At 46.2% G+C, this 19,130-nt stretch overlaps 1 protein-coding gene across 1 annotated transcript; it reads left to right on the forward strand.

The window, feature by feature from the left end:
- Window positions 1-1,288: 1,288 nt before the first annotated feature.
- GSG1 (germ cell associated 1) lies at window positions 1,289-17,939 on the forward strand (the record flags this gene model as incomplete). Its single annotated transcript, XM_081084465.1, is given in 9 exon segments — window positions 1,289-1,336; window positions 11,079-11,397; window positions 13,541-13,711; window positions 14,380-14,498; window positions 14,501-14,534; window positions 15,152-15,261; window positions 17,540-17,547; window positions 17,549-17,716; window positions 17,718-17,939. Coding segments are annotated over 9 exon segments (1,101 nt in total). The 3' UTR covers window positions 17,842-17,939.
- Between the last annotated feature and the right edge of the window lie 1,191 nt (window positions 17,940-19,130).

Below are 19,130 nucleotides of genomic sequence, written 5' to 3' on the forward strand. Positions count from 1 at the left end.
GTGGGTGGGCAGGGACTTGACTCTGCTTTCCGTGGCGTGCCCCAGACTCTGACAGGAGGAAGATTTTCATATACATTTTACTAATTTTCTTTCATCTCTGACACTTCTATTATAAAGGGCAAATAGCAATATTAAAATATTTCCTCTAATTAATCCCCTTTTAATGTGCACAAATTTTGTGCACTGGGTCACTAGTGTATACATATGCGTATATATATGTATGGATACATATGTGTGATAAACTCATGAATTCACACCAATGCCTCTAATTCCAGCGCACCCCCACATGGGGTTCCTTCTTTACTCTCCCAGCCATAATTGATTTCCCTTTCCCATGTGAGAATTCTAGCTCCCAACAGTATGAACACATTTTCTCATTTGCCCAATGCCACAATACATTTAAAATAGTTTCAAAATTGCTAAACATATCCACCACAAGATGAATAAGGTATATATACTAAAAAAAATCCAGTAGTTGGTTTCAGTTCTCCCCTACTCAACCTCACCCAAGAAGGAAGGTAAATAGTCAAATACTGTGTTCATAAGTTACTTGGATTTTTCTTTCTTTTGCTTTTTCCTCTTCAGTGTGGTTGTAGTGTTTATTTGAAATATAATTGGGTTCATTTGTTTCCACTTGTTTCCAGTTTTAGGTTTTTCTTTCCCTTCTCATCTTGCTTTAATTTTATTTTTGAAAAATGTAGAACATTAACATGTTTCCAGTGGGGGGGATGCAGGAGGTAGCTGATCAATGATTCTCTCTCATCACTGATGTTTCTGTCTCTCTCTCCCTCTCCCTTCCTCTCTGAAATCAATAAAAAATATTAAAAAAAAATAAACAACTCAGTGTGGTCTGGTCAGCATCATGTGGAAATCATCCCAGACCTTCAGAATCCGTAGTTTACAAAGACACTCCCCCACCAGATGATTCTTATGCTCAGTCATAGAAGCACTGAGCTAAATGCCTTAGAAGGCATACAGGCCTCTGGTAGGTAACCCTAGAGTGGCCCCTGTCCTTCTGGGAGTTGGGGGAGGGGAGAGGGCGCAGCAGGGAGATCCCTGTCTGCCACTGTGATGTCACAGAGTAAACCTCATATGTCAGCCAGCCCCACCCTGCCTGGTATACTAGCTGCAGGACATCCTTTCCATCCTCTCCAGACCACCTTACACCACCTTAGCACTCTGCAGGCAAGAGGGAGCCTGATTCATCTTCACACAAGATACTCATTCCACTCAACCAGTTAAAACAGAGACGATAAACTGAAACTCTTTGACTCAGAACCTCAAGTGAATGAACAAGTCCTCTCAACTGACTCAAAATGTTTGTCTCACCCAGAAGGTAAGTACCTTTATTTTTGACATCCCATGACTACCTCATGTGTTATCCTTTCTCTCATGTGTATCCCGGAATGTTGGATTTGTAATACAGGTTATACAAATTCACCAGTTTATTTCATGAGCTTATGGTAAGGAACTTGAGAACACACTATAGGATTACACAAAATGGAATAAAAATATATTACTCAAGCCCAGTTTTTATTGATAAGCCCAGAGATGTCCATACCATGGCCTCTTGCTCTTTCATCCTCTTCTATGAAAAATGTCCATTTCTTCTTCCTTTGCCTCTTCATCTTACTTTTCCTCTCTGTTCCCAGAGCTGCTTACAGCCCCTAGCTTTTCTTTTTCCCTCCATCTGTATGATTCCCGTTGCCAAAATCTGGCTCCTGCTCAAAGGCCCAGTGGTGGTGGGAACAGAAAAGATGCATATGACCCTACTGAACTGAAAGAGTAGATATTAAGTTCTTCCAAAGAATGAGGAGGCACCCCTAGGGTCCTGCTGGAAGCCAGCTCCGGCCTGGAATCTGCTGGAACTAAGGAGAGCATAACCTTACGCTCTTTTGGTCTCAGAGAATCTGAGAGAATCTGCAGAGGTCCTCCCAGACCCTGGAAGACCCTCAGGGCCAGCAAAGATGTCTGGGCTTATTTAGGTAAGAACCTATATCTGAAAGTAACTTGCCTCCCATTTGAAAAAGTTGGGGACTACCAACCTTCAGCTCAAAGGGTTCCTAAGAAAGAGTTTTCATTATCATATATCTTGCCATTCTCAAGAGAGAACAATGAAGCTTACTGTTAGCTAGAGAAATACACACACACGCACAGAGCAATGTGGCATGCTGCTTGTTGGCTCGAAGTTAGGTGTCTCAGAAGAAAGGATAAGATAGGGCCTAAGAAGGGGACACAGTGGGACTGCAGAGCAGAGCTAGTGATTGAGGAGCCATCAGTGTGGGCTCAGACTGCTCCCTACCGCAGAAGCAGCCCCGAAGTGAATAGATGCTCAACTGAAGAATCCTCAAAAGTGGGTAAGAATATGATAGAAAGGGCCAGCCGGGGTAAATTTTATTTGCCACTGGCTTATGAGGAGAGGCTCGGGGAATGTGGGAGAGTCTGGTTATCAGTCTTTACCTGAAAACCAGTATAAAGTACACGTAACCCATTGCCTCATTCTGGGTGCGTTTCCACCATCCGGCCTGCAAAGTGAACCATGTGATAAGGTGGCCGTGCCTTCCCCTTTTCCCGAGGGGCAGCCTGCGGATGAGTCAGGCGCATTTACTAGCTTGGCCTTGCGCAGCCAGCTGCTCCGAATCTGATTCCTCGGGTGCTGAGGATGCGAGCAGGTGCTGGAGAACAGTCTGGCAAGGTGTCTGGTACACAGTATGGTTCCCTTCCTCAGCTCGTTCTCCTAATTTAACTCCGGAAATCGTCCCTTGGTGAGAAAGGACCAGAACTCAGGTCTGCTTAGGGATTCGTGGCCCCAGAATTTCACAGAAGTGAGGCAAAGACACAGCCTGGCTGTAGAACAGGAGCTAGGGACCGGATCGATGGGCGCAGGGAGGTGCCTTACACTGGGACCCACAGGCCCGGGTGGGAGAATTCCTCGGGTGACCCGGCCGCGGCACTCCCTGCCGCCCGCCCCACCGAAAGGCCTCGCTCGCAGCCCCCGCCCAATTCGGCGTCCACGTGGCGGCGCCCCCGGCCACGCCCCATCGCGGCCTTGACCCCAAGACCGCCCGCCCTCCCGCTCGCTCTCGAAGGTTCCTTCGCTGGGAGGGGCCCCGCGACGCGGTTCTCCTCAGACGCGGGAGGACGTAAGGAAGAAAGGACCCCCGCTCCCCGCCCCGCCCTCCGGGAAGTCCTGGCCCGGGCCGCTAGGGCGGGACCAGCCAAACAATGCAAAACACTCCCCGGGCGCGTCGCCATGGTAACGCGCGCCCGTTGCTAGGCGACCCGGCGCCGTAGTAAACCGCGTGCGGGGTGTTACTCATCCAGGGAGGGGGGCGATGGGGAGCTGGCGGGGACTCGGCCGGGCTCCCGCACCCAGACTGCTGGGGGGGTGAGGGGGAGGAAGAAGGGGGAGCAGGAATAGAAGGGACGAGGGCGGCTCACCAGGAACGGAAATGGGTTGGCCCCGCCGTGCCTGCCCGCGGCCGCGCCCTGAGCGCCCCTCCAGAGGCGACTGGCGTTGGGCCCGCAGCCCTGCCCCGCCCCGCGTCCCCGAGAGCCCAGGGCCCAGCAGGCCCGAGGACTCCGTGATCCGCGCGTGAGCGATTGCCCCACAGGATGTGCAAATGTGGCTGACCCGCTGATTCACTCCAGATGCTTGGGACATTGAATAAGGCGGCTTCCTCTCCTGGAAATGACTGCTAGAGCTAAAGCCCTCAAACAATTACATTAAAAAGCGGAAAGGGAAAGGCGACACACAGGAGAGGCCCCCAGATGCTTTACTGTGGTCCTTCCCACTGAACATGAGTAGACGTGTTCCCAGAACTTGGGACCCACGTTAGGAAGAAAGGAGGAGTTTTCATTCTGTGAGCATTTGCGGCCGTGTGGACATTAAACATGGTTACAGTTGAGACTGGCCCGAAGCTGGGGCATCCCAGAGCTAAGCGTCCAAGAGTGACGTGAATATTTTGGACACTCAGCATGGGCATGTTGCTGGCATTACTCTTCCCTTCCAGTGTCAAAATGTCTTGTGTGAAGACCTTCTGTGATCTTCATCGGTGAACACTCAAATATGAGGCACTGAAGTAAAAAATATATATATAATTATAGCAGCACTATCTCAGATGCTACAAGATACATCATCCATAAGGGCTCCAATCCCTAGGGAAACACCGGGCTTGGGAAAGGACAAAACATTTCCCAACTGTCTCTGGCTTTTGAGCAATGTGTTTGTACCCTGGTCTCTGTGAACTAAAGATAACACTTGTTCATGAGATCATTGCTGTTATCGGGGCTTTGGTCATCCAAAAGCAGGAATGTTTCCACAGGTGGGAGGAAATGTACTGGCCAGGATCTGTTTGGTGACACTAGGGGTGCATCGGTGTAGAAAGGCAGAGGGTGTGTCTGTGGGTCTGTGGACTCTCACTGCTGTTATGTATGTGAATCAGGAGGATTCCTCTCTCCTTCAGCAATCGGAGGCTGTTGGGACACTTTTCTTTATTCACATCTTATCTTCACCTAATAGACTCCCTAACTGTATTCATGGGCCTCCTTTCCATTACACACTTCCCTCATTCATGGATGTTAGACAGGGCTCGGCTCTGAGGATCAACAATGAATAAAACTTGGCTGCTACCATATCTAACTACTCAAGTCATGTGAGCATAACAGACAAGTAAACCATGTGATGAGTTACATGACAGAGGCACACAGAACATGCAGGAACAAGTGCATATCCGTCAGAGCCAGTGAGAGCCCACGCATTGACACCAGCCTTTTACCTACTAACAAGGAGGAGGGCATTAATGGCCATGGGCCAGAAATCTGACTCTTGGGAGAAGGACAGAGAACTACTGCCCAGAAGGGTGAGTGAACCTTGGTTGGGAGAATATTCCAGTATGGATAGTGAAAAAAAAAAAAAAACAGCTGGAAACCTGAGCCCCAGGCTTTGACCTCAGGGAAGTGGTGTGCTATACAGTCTCCTCTGGCTCAGTGTGCTTACCCATTGTTCTAATCACCTCTTATCTACAGTGGGCTCACAAATTGAATTCCTGTTTACACAGTATGTGTGGTCCCAAGACCATTGTTTCTCATAGATGCCTATGAAATATGGTTTTGTACAGTGAGGGGAACAGTGACTGAGAACCTTACAAATATAGGTTGGTCCCAGCCCTTGGCTTTGTGATGTCAGCAGCACTGAGTTGCATATCTATCCCTGTGGGGCTCATCCTGAGATGGTAACAGTCCAACATACAGAAGTTAAATACTGTTTTGAGATGTGGAATCTTCGTGTCTGTGCTGAATCACGAGCTTCAGAGCTGAACCTAATTATATTTATGTTGCATTGACTAGCAATTAGTACTTCTTCTGTTCTAAGAGAGGAAAGAGAAGAAAAAAATATTAACACGCCTAAATTACAATGAAAGGAAGTGAGTGGGATGCTAGCCTCTGATTTTTGTGGCCAGGCACAAAATTCATGTTTTGCCAGAGAGAGGAAATTAGACATTGTGGCCCAAGATCCTTGGGATGGGGGGTGTGGGATCTCAAGGTTGATCACAACTAGTAGCCAGCCAGCCAGCCAAGCACTCACACAAAATGCACAGCCTCCTAAGGGGGTAGATTCAGGCTTTGGAGAGGCCTAAAATGACATAATTTGGAGGCACTCTTTAAGAAAAACAATACAACATGACAAGTACAAATTAGATAGCAGGGTCTTGGGAGGGGCCTGCATAAGAGGGGGAACGATGAAGCTTAATCCACCTCTAGGCCTCCTCATGTAAGACTTGGCCACTCCCATCCGCTTTTCCCTGGAGAAGGCAAATGTCAGTCTATTAAGACACAGGGGGTGCGGTTTATGAGCAGAGGCAATAAAAACCAAAGACATAAGACTGTGCCAAATGGTGACTCAAGCGGGATATGAGAGTGCCTGCAAGTATTTGAAGGGTGTCAGCAGAGAGAAGGGAAAAGAATTGTTCACTGTTCTGGGGTGGACAGGGAATGAGGGTGCAACTAAGTAAGAATGTGCACAGAATTCATCGGGAAACAAAGATAACTGTATTTTCTGATACTGTGGCGTAGCACTTCCCATGGGAAATACTTAAGGATCAACTGAATCACCGAAAACTGACATTGGCCACAAAAATGTGCTAAAGGAAACAATCCTGGTTCATTCGAAGCCCTGAATTCCATAAGGCTGACACATGTGCTCTATAGATTAGTGTGGGGACCAGGCCAACCGAGGAAAAGAGAACAATCCCGAAGGGAGGAGCCGCCACCTCACCCACAGTTGCTGACTGGTGAGGAGCACATGACTAAAGAGGAAGAATCTGAGGAGATGGTGCCACCCAGCGTTGTGATGACTACTGTAGCCAGGAAACCAGCAGCCAATTCCATCATGAGCTGTAACCACAGAATTCCTGCTCCCTGGTCCCAGCGGATAGGGAGTTCTGTCACAACAAATGAAGGGTCATTGGGTGATATGGGAATTATGTCTGGGCACAAGCATATTGCGTCAAAAAGACTGTTCACATCAGTGTGAGAAGAATAGAAAATCTATTGGGTGGCAGAAGTGAGATCCAGAGAGGCTCCTTTGGCTAAAAGGTAGACCAATTCAAACACTCTGAGGAGAGCCTACCTTTGATTCCCTAAGCTGACAGCACAAACACAGAATGGGAAAAACCTTCACTTGGTTGATGGTGAATCTGGAAGAGTTGGGAATAGAGGGTTTCATTAAATATAAACCTAAAATGAGTCAAACAGGTGTTATTTTAAAATATATTTTTATTGATTTCAGAGAGGAAGAGAGAGGGAGAGATAGAAACATCAATGATGAGAATCATTGATCGGCTACCTCCTGCACGCCCCTACTGGGGATGGAGCCTGCAACCTGGGTATGTGCCCTGACCGGAAGTCAAACAGTGACCTCCTGGTTCATAGGTCGATGCTCAATCATTGAGCAACACCAGTTAAGCCAGGTGTTATCTTAATTCCCTGATTATATATTTTTTCAGTCTGTTCAGCTTTTCACCAATTGTTAGGTCAAAGTGGCAATATACAAGTTGCTTACATGTGGAGCCAGAAACAAGAAGTCCATCCTGGGTATATACTGAGTGTCCTAAAATTACAGATACCTGGGACTCACCCCAAAACTACTATGGAATCTCAGGATGGGGGTCCAAAAATCTACATCTTTCCAAAGTTTCAGATAGTTCTGAGGCTTAGTCAGAATGAAGAATTACTGCTCTCAATAAGAGAAATTTATAGTCAAGACACAGTGTTAGGAGAGGGGTACAGTGTGACAAGGACAGAAAGGAGGGAACAGCTCCCATTCATTTTTAAAGAATGAGTGACTTTCACACTAATCTTGATGAAAGGCAGATCACCAAGTGAAAAGGTAATTCAGAATGTCTCCCACCCTTGTCATCCTAATTGGTATGATTTTTGAGGACAGAAAGAACAACATGAACTTCTAGGTGACCAGAACAAGAATATATGCAATCAACACCTTATTCATTTGTCAGATTTTTTTTTAAGTTTTAGAAACCATCCTGTATAATGAGAGCCCAGCGACCGAACAGTGGAATGACCAGAACAACTGGTTGACCAGTCACTATAACACTCACTGACCACCAGGGGGAAGATGCCCAATGCAGGAGCTGCCCTCTGGTGGTCAGTGGGCTCCCACAGTGGGCCAATCCCCACAGATCACGCCCCCCCCCCCATTAGTGCACAAATCCTGTGCACCAAGCCTCTAGTTTAAAATAAAAATTGTCATTCCTTTGCCTGGAGATCAGGGAGAAATGGTAGATAGCTGTAGCATTGCTGACCCTGGAATTTGTCTCCTATTCTCACCACATCCCCACCCAACACTCTCTGACTGTCTCAGCATTCCATGCAAAGGGACGATGTTAATAATCATTAGTAATGATGCTAACTGGAGGGTGGAGACCACCCAACATACCAGGAAGCTATTTCATATCCATGAGTTCTATGAAGCTCTGACATTGCAGATAATAGAGCTTATTAAAGAGATGGAAAGCCCTACACAAGGGGATGAAAACCTTTGCATCAATAGTGATCCTGTAATATTTGTGTGTCTGCCATAAAATGAAGCCCAATCAATTCACACCAGTTACCTAGGGAATGGCAGTGGGATGGAAACTAAATCATCACTTATTTTGTAAAGAAATGTCCCTCTGTGGGTGCAGGTCTTTGCTTTTCTGTGATTAATCCCAGATCCCCATTGGCAAACGCTCCCACATAATCTCCAGAACAGCTGGGCCATGATTGTATTGTCAATTATTAAATGCCCAAGTTTCCTGCAAGGCAGCCTTTAATCATGAGGTGCTCGAAAGAGAGAGAGAGAGAGAGAGAGAGAGAGAGAGAGAGAGAGAGAGAGAAGAGGAGGGATGGTAAGGGGTGGGAGAAGAGGGTGGGAAGGCTAGTTTCCAATTTTTCAACATTAAACCAAAGAGATTTGGAACCCAGATGGCATCCTGCAGTCCTTCCACACAGGCTGCAAGAGACCATGGCCAAGCTAACTAGCTTCACCCTCCCATTGCTGAGAACATACATTGCATAGTTATTTTGCACCTGATTCTTCTAAGAGGTGTGACTGTCTCACCCATTTGTTGCCTGTGTTAAGCCTATGTTAATTATGAGTTTTTCTGTTAACCTATGTTGATAGAAGAATTAGTGACATTTTGGTACCTATGCACTTCCTAATGATTTGAACCCAAGTGTCGGGAAGTCACTCATTGTCCCTTTTCTGTGGAGTAGAATGACATGGGGCTTGTCAGCATATGCAAAGATATAACTCTCCTTATGGCTGCTGCTGCTTCATGATCACCTTAAGGAAACCCCTGAAAAATTAGATTTGTTCTTCCATTCAAGAGGTATGTGGATCCTGGGGGGTGGGGGGGGAGGCATATCGTGGGGTAAAAATAAAATATGTGATGAGAAGTATGGTACTATAGGTGTCAAAGATAATTCTCGAATGAGGGTCATTATATCTATCCTTGGTGGACACTCCTTCTGAAAGCAGCTTCATTGGGCTACATTCCAAGCTCTTTTCATCTTTTGTTTCTCAAATCACCTTTCCTTACATTCGTTGTCACTTTGGTGCTGCAAAGTGGTTGTACATGGTGTGGGGTTCATTATTCTTATTTCTGAATAACCTGCAGAACTTAAAAATATGTGTAAATTGAAATGAAGCAAGGGTACAATTGAAATCTGATGTGATATGATGATGATAAACTAATTTCCAAGCCACCGAAGACTGAAAATAAAGTTGTTGAAAATGTAGAATTGCCTAAATCCTTAGACAAAATGATTAATGAAGGTATTTTATCTGGAAGGCAATTTCCTATTCAGTCAATGGACAGGAAGATAATTAGAATGTAACAGAATAACTAAAACCAATAGGATTTCCATGACTAAAAACAACATTAAAACATTCTTTTTTTTTTTTTTTTTTTTTTTTTGGTGGGAGGGTGGCAGGTGGGGGTGATGGGCCAACATATGATTCCCATATCTAGCAATAGAAGATATTTCTCCCTTCCAGGTGCTGTGGTTTTTCAGTCCTTACCAAGGTCACCCAGAGTCTTATACAGTCTGACAGTTCTTGGTGGATTTAATTTGTTTTGAGTGCTTTAAAAAAACACACCGAATTAGCAGATTGCTTTCCAGAAACAGTTTATCATGTTTTGTATATTGGTATATATATCTTGTGTATTTCTTATTGCCATAAAATAATCCACATTTTGTCTGTAGCCTGCGCTGTTTTAGTCCCTGGAAAGTCTAAAGAACAAACTGTTATATTTCTGAGATAAAGTTCTCTGTTAAATGTAGAAAATGTTAAGCTGGAGATGATGAGAAAGGCAGATTAATGGGCCTATCCCATTTAGCTATGGTTTTATTTACGTCTCTTAAGCAAAGCAGATTTGGGTCTGATTAATTCTGCTATGAGAGATCCCCTGGAAAGCTCAAGATGGTTTACTTTAAGAAGCATCTGTCAGCAGCTAAGTATGGGCTTCCTTTCCATTCAGAACGTATTAACACAATCGTATAAACCATTCCATTACACAAAGTGCAAGACCTGTCAAATTTATTTTTGTTAAATCTGGCTCCAAGCCACCACTCCCCAAAGTTGAAATGTCTAGCATTGGTCATTCTTCAAATAGCCCTTCTCTTAGACTAAAAATAACAAGGTCAGGGGCTCCCACCAGAGCCACATGGGCCACGGACCTTTCTGCTGCCACACCCTGTGTCCCCGCTGTGAGTCGAGCAGTGCCCCTCCACCAGCCAAAGTCACCCTTTCCGTGGCTCCATGGCCTCGGCACTTGGTGCGCAGCCTCCACGGGCACCAAGCAGCCATCTTCCATTTGATTCCTGCATCTCAGTGGCCATGGATAGAAAGCTGGACCCAGATAACTAGGTCTCTCAGAACCTGCAGCTCCCTCTGCTCTCCATCCCAGTGGGCCCACTGTTTCCTTTTATCCTCAAGGCCCCACCCCTGTGATCCAGTTAATCATTGGCTGATATCACACACACACACACACACACACACACACACCTCCCCCCCCCCCCCGCCCCCCCGTTCCCCTCTCAGAGGAACCTATGATGCAGGGAAGAGGACAGGGAAAACTCAGTTACCATAACAGACACCTCAGCGAGTCAGTGCTACTAAATGCAGTGTTACCTTTCAGTGCAGACAACACCAAAAATGATGACCAGCAAGAGCATTTAGAGTGCTCCCAATTCTTTTTCTCAACCTGATCTGTAGCCTAGCCTCAGTGGCTTCACCCCATTCTGACTGAGCTATTCTCTGATGCCTCTTCGGATCATCCTCAGTAAGCATTTTAGTATAATACGCTCCGGCTTAAATAAAATCATCGCTAGGTTGTCTGCCCCAGGCCAGCTGAAGCCCACCTTCCACACGGCTCTTTGGAGGAAACTCAAAGCGGCTGGTGGCACCGGCAGGTTGGAGGAAAGGGGCCTGAGCTTAGGGAGCCACGGGGAAGGGTGCCCAGATCTCCCAGGAGGGTCTGAAAGCAGGCTCTCCCCTTGTCTGTCTGTTACAGATGGAGCTCCCGAAGGTCTTCTCTGGCCAATGGACATTCCTATCTGCCATCCTCAACCTGCTACCACTCGGCCTCTCCACAGCATTCCTGCTCAGCAACTCCTGGTTTGTGGACACACAGAAGGTGCCCAAGCCCCTGTGCAGAGAAGGTCTGGCAACCAAGTGCCTTGAGCTGCCAGTGCCCTTGGATGGGGGCAGCAGCAGCACATCATCCCAGGAGGTGGTGCAATGCACCTGGGAGGCTGGGGATGACCACTTCTCCTGCCATACCCTCCGGAGTGGCATGCGGCTATCCTGTGAGGAAACTGTGGAAGAACCAGGTAGTCTCCTCATCCCCAGCTGCCTGACCACCTCCTTCCCCCCATGGGATCTTATAGCCCTCTCCCACACCACATCGGCCTCACCCCCAAGCTCAGCATTTCCCACCACTGTACTGTGTGCTTTCTCTTTAGGGAACCCCCTTTTAATAAGGATGAAAGTCCATCTGGCTTTTCACTTCCTGCCTGTCTAGTAGACTCATTGGGTTAAAATCGCATTACCCTTAAAAGGTTCCATTTAGACTTTCAACAGTATAAGGATTTCCATTCTAGCAAACTGAAGTTGCTGTTTAGAAACAAAAAAGGAGAGATGATATTATAGGAACAGCCTTGCTCTGCCCAGTTGTGACCTTATCGAGATAACTTCATTTCTATGGGCCTCGATTTTCTCATCAATGAGATGGATCAGAGTAGATCGCCCTTAAAGCCCCTTCCTTTCCCTCCCTCCTAAAAAAGGGTTTTCTCATTCTAAGTATCTATATATATAAAAGGCTAATATGCTAAGCTGTTCGATCGGTCGCTATGATGCTCACTGACCACCAGAGGGCAGATGATCAATGCAGGAGCTGCTGGGACAGGCACTGGCCATTTACAAAGAAATGGCACTGCAGATCTAGTGCCAACAAAGCAGCACTCTCGGCTTCCCCCAAGTGGGACACAGGCCCAACACCACCATGGAGTGACAGCCCATCAAATTGCAGCCAATGCTATCGAGACCCCCATGGTGCAAAATGCAGCCCACAGGCCAGGCCAGCCCAGCCCAGAAACGGTGGCTGTGGGCACCAGGTAATGATATCACATAGCAACGCCCAGCATCCTCTCCCTAGTGACTAGCCTCCTTGGAGTTTCTTCAGCCCAGGACACAACTTGCTTTAGAGACAGGTGCAAACATTTCACACTTTAATCAAATGTCTATGAAGCATTTTCACATGCCTCATCTCATTTGATCCTCACAGAAGTCCTGGAGTAGGTAGATAGGAGACTAGGTAGAATCCTATTTTCTTTTCATTAGCTGGAAAACAGAGATTTAAAAAGTTTAGAAACTTGACCCAACTGAAAAGAAGTAAGAAATGGTGGAACTTGAAAATGACTTCAGGTTTTCTCACTGCACAGAATATAGTCAAACACTGCTACAGTTAAATAGTTCACCCTTTGTTCTACCGCATGATCTATAAGACTAATCTGCTTCATGTTGATATTTACTGCTGTGTTGCTGACAATTACCTGAAAGAGAAGTTGGGGTGCTTCACTGGGCTGGAAAAAGTTTAGCTAAATCAGAAAGCAGATCTAATTAAGCAAATTTTATATATATATATATCTCGCTGGTGCCAGTTGAATGCATGTCTTTCCATCTGTCATTGTCGATCGTGAATTTGGTTGACACTTTTATTATAAAGAGCAAATAGCAATACTAAAATATTTCTTCTAATTAATTTCCTTTCAATGTGCACGAATTCGTGCACCTGGCCTCTAGTTACTTGTAATGTTGAAAGCAGGGTAATTGAAGCTCAGAGAGAGTAATTAGGACCTACCAGGATGTCAGGACTCCTGTGTCAGCATGCACCCTCACCCCTAGTCCTTAGGTTAGAGCAATTGTGTCGAGATCACCCTCCCTGCTTCCTGCTCAAAGTATTCAAATGTCACCTGGTACTGAAGCTTTTCTAAAACCCCAAATCACAGACAATTTGCAATCTTCTCCTTCTCCTGGCTTGGGCTAAGGGGAAAAGGAGCCAGAAGAGGAATATGTGTATTGTGCCACTTAATACTACTCCAACCCCAGTCCCTAAACAATTTAGAGCCATTCAGACCAGTGGGACCACCTCAGCAAATGGCCTGGGTTAACACTGGAGTCATTAACTCTTCCTGGGGTCATTAACAGGAGCGAGAACATTTCCCTCTCAGGGTAGCATTGTCATCTTCATTATCAGGAATTGAGAAATTGATTTCTGGTGACTCTTGTCTATGCCATTCATTCTTCCATGCACTCTTAACTACTTTCAAAGAGCCGTTTACTGCCTGCCTACTGTCTGCTGGGCAGGCACTGCGTCACAACAAATGGAGTGGTGCTGGGTATGGGACTGGGGACAGATTTCCTCCCAACTGTCCAAGGAAGCACCTCCAAGAAACTGACCCTTGTCTGTTTCAGGGGAGAAATGCCGAGGTTCCCTTGAACTCACACCACCAACCAAGAGAGGTGAGAAAGGACTACTGGAATATGCCACGTTGCAAGGCCTACATCACCCCACTCTCAGATATGGAGGGAAGCGGTTAATGGAGAAGGCTTTCCTCCCCCACCCTCCCTTGGGGCTTGTGGCAAGTATGTGGGTTTGATAACAAACTTAGTTGCCATTGAGTTTTGGGGCTTCTCTGGATCCAAATCGTACCATGATCTCCCGCTTTTCTCTTCTTCTGAGCTCCCAAGGGCTGACACAGATTCCTTCTAGAGCTGCCTTTCATTCACATGCAGGCATGCAAGGAAAGAAACAGCAGGGACAAATCAAGTTCACAAATAGAAAACCACAGCTCTGACCTACTCCTGTTGCCAAGTAACCATGTGGAAAAGCTTAGGTTTTTCTTTTTTTTCTCCAATAATATTTTTGTGTCTGTGTAAAATAGAGGAAAAGGGGAGGCATGGAGGGAGGGAGGAAACAAAACTGGCTGTCCAAAATTAAGAAAAGAGAAAAAACAATGATAAATAGCAAAGCCTATTACTGCAAGATTTCAATGATTTCTCAAATCTCTCTAACAGTATTTACAGTCAATCATGTTGGGTACCGAATAGAGTGAGAGCTGTGGGGTGCTAGAAAAAGAACCCCAAATTAAGGAATGTTCCCAGCTGGTTTCAGCTTTGTCTCACCCTCCCCTTCTCTGATGCTGCAAGGCTTTTCTCTTTCAATAGGCATCACCTAATTTCCCTTCTGATGGTTCACCGTCCAGTTATTTAACTGGCAGGGTGAGAGTGCCTCGTCCTCTGCTTTCCGACAGAGATCCTATGGCTATTACTGGGAGCCCGGTTTGCCTGCATCAGACTTGAACTCATCGGTTTCCTCCTCCTATTAACGGACTTGCTGTTCACCAGGAACCCTGGCTGCGGGCTCAAGCTGAGAGAGCCTTTGCCGCTATCTCCTCTGTCAAGTCAGGTGAGCGCCCCCAAGGCTGGAGAGGGTGGGTGTCCTCTGCGCCCTCTGAAGCACTAGCTGGCTGGCTGGTCTCTGCCCTGAGGGAAGGAAAGAGGAACCTTGGGCGGGGTATGTGGGAGGGAAGAGGTATGAGGTACATTGTAAGCGTTTTCCATCTTAAATTGAGATAACATGTGAAATGTCATCTTAGATCATGATGTACTTTGTGAAATGGTTTGTCCCTAGGTTCTTTTTCTTTGCAATGCCTCGATGTGTAAATTAGCTTGGTTTACTTTTCCATTGTGACACACAGAGCTTTTCAAGACTGTTGGCTGAAGTAAGAGATGCATATATCAGATCAAGAATAAAGCTCACGTTGGGGGTATGGGTGGGGAGAAGTCAAGGGGAATGTAGCCCTGAGTGCAGCATTGACTCAGACGTTCTCCATAGCTCTAAAGTCTGGGGCAGCCTGATGCAGAAAGTCCCCCTGCATTCAGGGAGTCTCCCTGACAGATTCGTCTTCCCGGACCTGTGACTGCACCTGTTACACAATGAGAAGGTTGCTCTGAAGTCTAGTTCCCTGTAGATCGCAATGTCAGCCTTTCTCTAAAGGTGCTGCCTTCCTGCTCCCTCTGTAGGCCTTCTGGGAATGGTGGCCCACCTGATGTACTCACAAGTCTTCCAGGCAACTGCCAACTTGGGTCCAGAAGATTGGAGGCCACATGCTTGGAATTATGGGTGGACCTTCTAGGACAGTGATGGCGAACCTTTTGAGCTCGGCGTGTCAGCATTTTGAAAAACCCTAACTTAACTCTGATGCCCTGTCACATATAGAAATTTTTTGATATTTGCAACCATAGTAAAACAAAGACATATTTTTGTTATTTATTTTGTATATTTAAATGCCATTTAACAAAGAAAAATCAACCAAAAAAAATGAGTTCGCGTGTCACCTCTGACACGCGTGTCATAGGTTCGCCATCACTGCTTTAGGAAGTGCTTACCATCATCTCCTGAACCTTTGGCCCCTCCCCCAGCCAACTTCCATTATATTTGCTTCCCTTACATAGACACTTGCTTTGTGTTCTTCTACCTTCTCTTCACCTCTCAGCCCAGAAGCCTGTCAATCAAACAGAAGGCTGGACTACCAGGCCACACCCATTCTTCCCCCACCTTCTGAACAGGTAGAGAGGGTTCTAGTTTGTTTTGTGAGGCTGTTGTCTTGCCCAGTTTTTCTGCTGGTTCAACTGTTGCAATTGCTTCTTTACCTGATAAGTATGTTGCCCTTGGGAAACAAGACTGATTGTGTATGGCTTATGGAAATGATGCTCTATGTTTTATATTTTTTATGACTTGAGGTATTAGAGGACAGAGAAATGGTCAATTGGCCTTGAAATTTGGATTGAATTCTATTCCCTGTGAATGGCTTATTCTTCTCCTGTAATGAAGACTAACTTCTTCCTACCTCCATTCTGATTCCACCAAACTGTGTTAGAAATAAAACTTCCCCTACAGTCATTCTCTAAGCCTTAGAAAACCATGACAAAACAAATATAGTCAAGATAAACATCCCCTTTGCTTAAGAGTTCCTCACTTTCTCCCTTGAAGCACATGCTCGATTCAGGCACAGGGGCAACTTGAACTGACAGTAACTATTTGGATAGTGCTATGGACTTTAACAGTGCTGAAAAGATGCAGCGCCAGCTCGAGTTTCTACGCTAAAGCAGGCAATATGGAAACTCTACATGTCGTTACAAGAGCCTATCCCTTTTCTCGCTGCATAATACATGCCATTTGATTCAGGCTGGGTCTTTGGTCTACTTCTCCAGCCACCATATCTGTTTAGCTCATTTCCCAGACTCATTGTTTCTCATCTTTGCCTGTCTCCAAGCCATTGCTGGCCTTACTATAGAGCTCAGACTGCAAAACTCCCATCAGAAGCCTCCCCAGCCTGAGTCTACTTTGTCCACTCATAATTCCAAGCATGTGGCGTCCAGTCTTCTGGACCCATTGGCAGTTGCCTGGAAGACTTGTGACTACAACATGGGGGCCACCACCAGAAGCTGCAGACAGGAACACGTAGTACCAGCATGTGGCCTGGCTTTAACCATCCCTTGGACTCATGAAATCTCTCACTAACCTCACACAACTTCCTGTTTCGTGGGCCACCCAGAATCACAGGGAGATTTAGGATTTGACTTTCCAAGTTTTTAGAGCCGTGTCTGATAAACTTCCCTGATATCTTTTCTTCTTTGTTGAATCCATCCAGCTTCCCTTCATCTCTAGTGTCTGTTCCATCTATTGTAAACTCCCTAAAGTCGAGAACCAAATTGTTTTCATAATAAGCAAATTCCACTTAGTGCAACCTGTTGATACATCCAAATTTGTAGTAAGTGCTTCCTGAGACTCAACTTTGTGGGCCCTTAAAACTGCTAAGCTCAGAACAAGGGAAGAGGGAGGAGACATGATCACTCCAGCATCCAAGTGAAGGAAAATCTTTGGCAGAGTGTGTGTGGGAGGGGAGAGGTCAGGGAGAAGGGGGCAGGGGAGTATTACAGTGGGTGGTGCAGGTCTATGGAGTCTTGAAGATTACACAAGGGTAACTGCAGCTTGAGAAACAGTAGGCAACAACGCTAAGTGTGTGTGTTTATATACAAAAAGTAGGCACACCAAGTACAAACAAGCACAGTATTAACAAGTAATCAATTCCGTGTAAAGGAATCCGCTCAACTCCTTGTCTGCCTTTTTTTTTTTAATTTCTTTATTGATTAAGGTATTAATACTACATGCGTCATTCTCTTTTACTATGAAACATCCGGAGTGTAACCTACTACGACAGACCAAATTAAGTCCTTTTACCCACAGTTCTTTCCCTGCTACACAGTGGAAGACAGCACAGTCATGTCCCTAAGTCCCTAAGAGGCATCAGCCTAGTTTCCCAGTAAGGAAGGGATCAGGGCATTTTTCTTTCAAACCTGTAAGAAAGATTCCGTGTAATTTTTTTTTGTATGTTTGTTTGTTCCTAGTACAACCTGAATTTCCTTCACCTGCTACATGGCATCAGCTGTCACCACCCTCAAGACGTACACCAAGCTGGTGCTGGAGTTCAAGTGCAAGCACAGGAAGAGCTTCAAAGGAAACCTGAGTTGTCTGCTACACCATCACCAGTGCTTCCTCCAACCGCCGCCAAGTGCAGCCCACACGGGGCCCTCTGACCAGCTACCACCAGAGCCACAATAAGCCCAGCCACCCTGTCTCCGAAGGAGTTGACTTGTACGCAGAGCTACTCAACCAGGAATTCCAACAAGACACCAGCCAGGGGCTATAAGAACTGGCTGGGTCTCCTGTAGAAGAATAGTGTTAGGAGTAAGTGGGTTTGGAGAGCAGGCTGAGCCCCACCTTACATGCTTGTTGTCAACACGTGCTTAAGCCGAAGTCTGTTTCTTGAGCATGGTTTTTAGAGGTTAAGGACAAGGGTATGTCCAAGTACAAGTACAAAGTGTTTGTGCGGGGCGTGCCGGGTGCCACTGCTCCCTTTCCCTTCACAGCTCAATCTCCTTTCACTGTCTATACCTCACGCGTTCAGATTCGTTTTCTCTCCTTTACTCATTGCTTGCTATGAGCTGGGTTCTGGGCTAAGCAATGAAGATTTTAAAAAAGATAAGCAAAATGCAGTTCTTGCCCTTTAAGGGCTTATCAATCTGGTCATCTGTCTGGGGTTTGGAGGAATGGAGGTGGGCAAATCAGCAGCCGATGCTTGTGGCTCAATTGTGCATGGTGCACTTGAATGTCCTGGAAGTCACAGAAGGAAACGAAGGCAATCCTAGGGACTGTGACATGTAGATGTCCCTCACACTGCACTTACATGCGCTGCCTCCACACAGTGGACACCCAATGAAAGTGTAATTAAGTATGATCCTAGAAGCCAGTAGGAGATGAGTGTGGATGAGAAGGCTCCAACCACATGCGGGGACAGGCCCACTTCCAGAAATGGCCCACTGAGGCTACTGAGGCAGGACTATGCCTCCCCAGTGGAGAAACACCCAGTGAACAGGCTGCGGGGCTGTGCTCCTCTCTCGATCCCCACTTTCTCACCCATCCACAGGGGGGAAAAAACCATCCTTGATAGTTAAGAATGAGAATGGCACACAAGTATGTTCCTATTCATGGTATTTATTTGTTCTGTAACAGTTCACATTTTATTTATTTATTTTTAAATCCTTATTGTTGAAGGTATTACATATTTCTCCTTTTTCCCCCATTGACCTAACAGTTCACATTTTAAATAGTACTTCCTGACAACACACCAGCTGGCTCTTCTTTAACATGGGCAATAAGGACAGCAATTCACATTCAAGGGCAGCAGACACCGTCTGGGGGGTGGAGAGGGTTTCTAAGGGACGGAAAGAGAAGAGACTGGGAGGAGAAAGACCCCTGCACTTGCAGAAGCCAGTACTATTTCTAGGGAACTGTCACATTGGCCTTGCTGGCAACCCCATGTAGGAAATGAAGAATGAAATCTGGGTGGGTGGTTGCCTGAGAGGAAAAGTTGTTTAGAGACACACTGAACAAGAAACCCACAGCCACACTGGTCAGATGAAGCTTCCACCATCTCTG

This window comes from Myotis nattereri (genome assembly GCF_964212035.1).
Source record: "Myotis nattereri genome assembly, chromosome: 2".
In the NCBI taxonomy this organism is placed as follows: domain Eukaryota; kingdom Metazoa; phylum Chordata; class Mammalia; order Chiroptera; family Vespertilionidae; genus Myotis; species Myotis nattereri.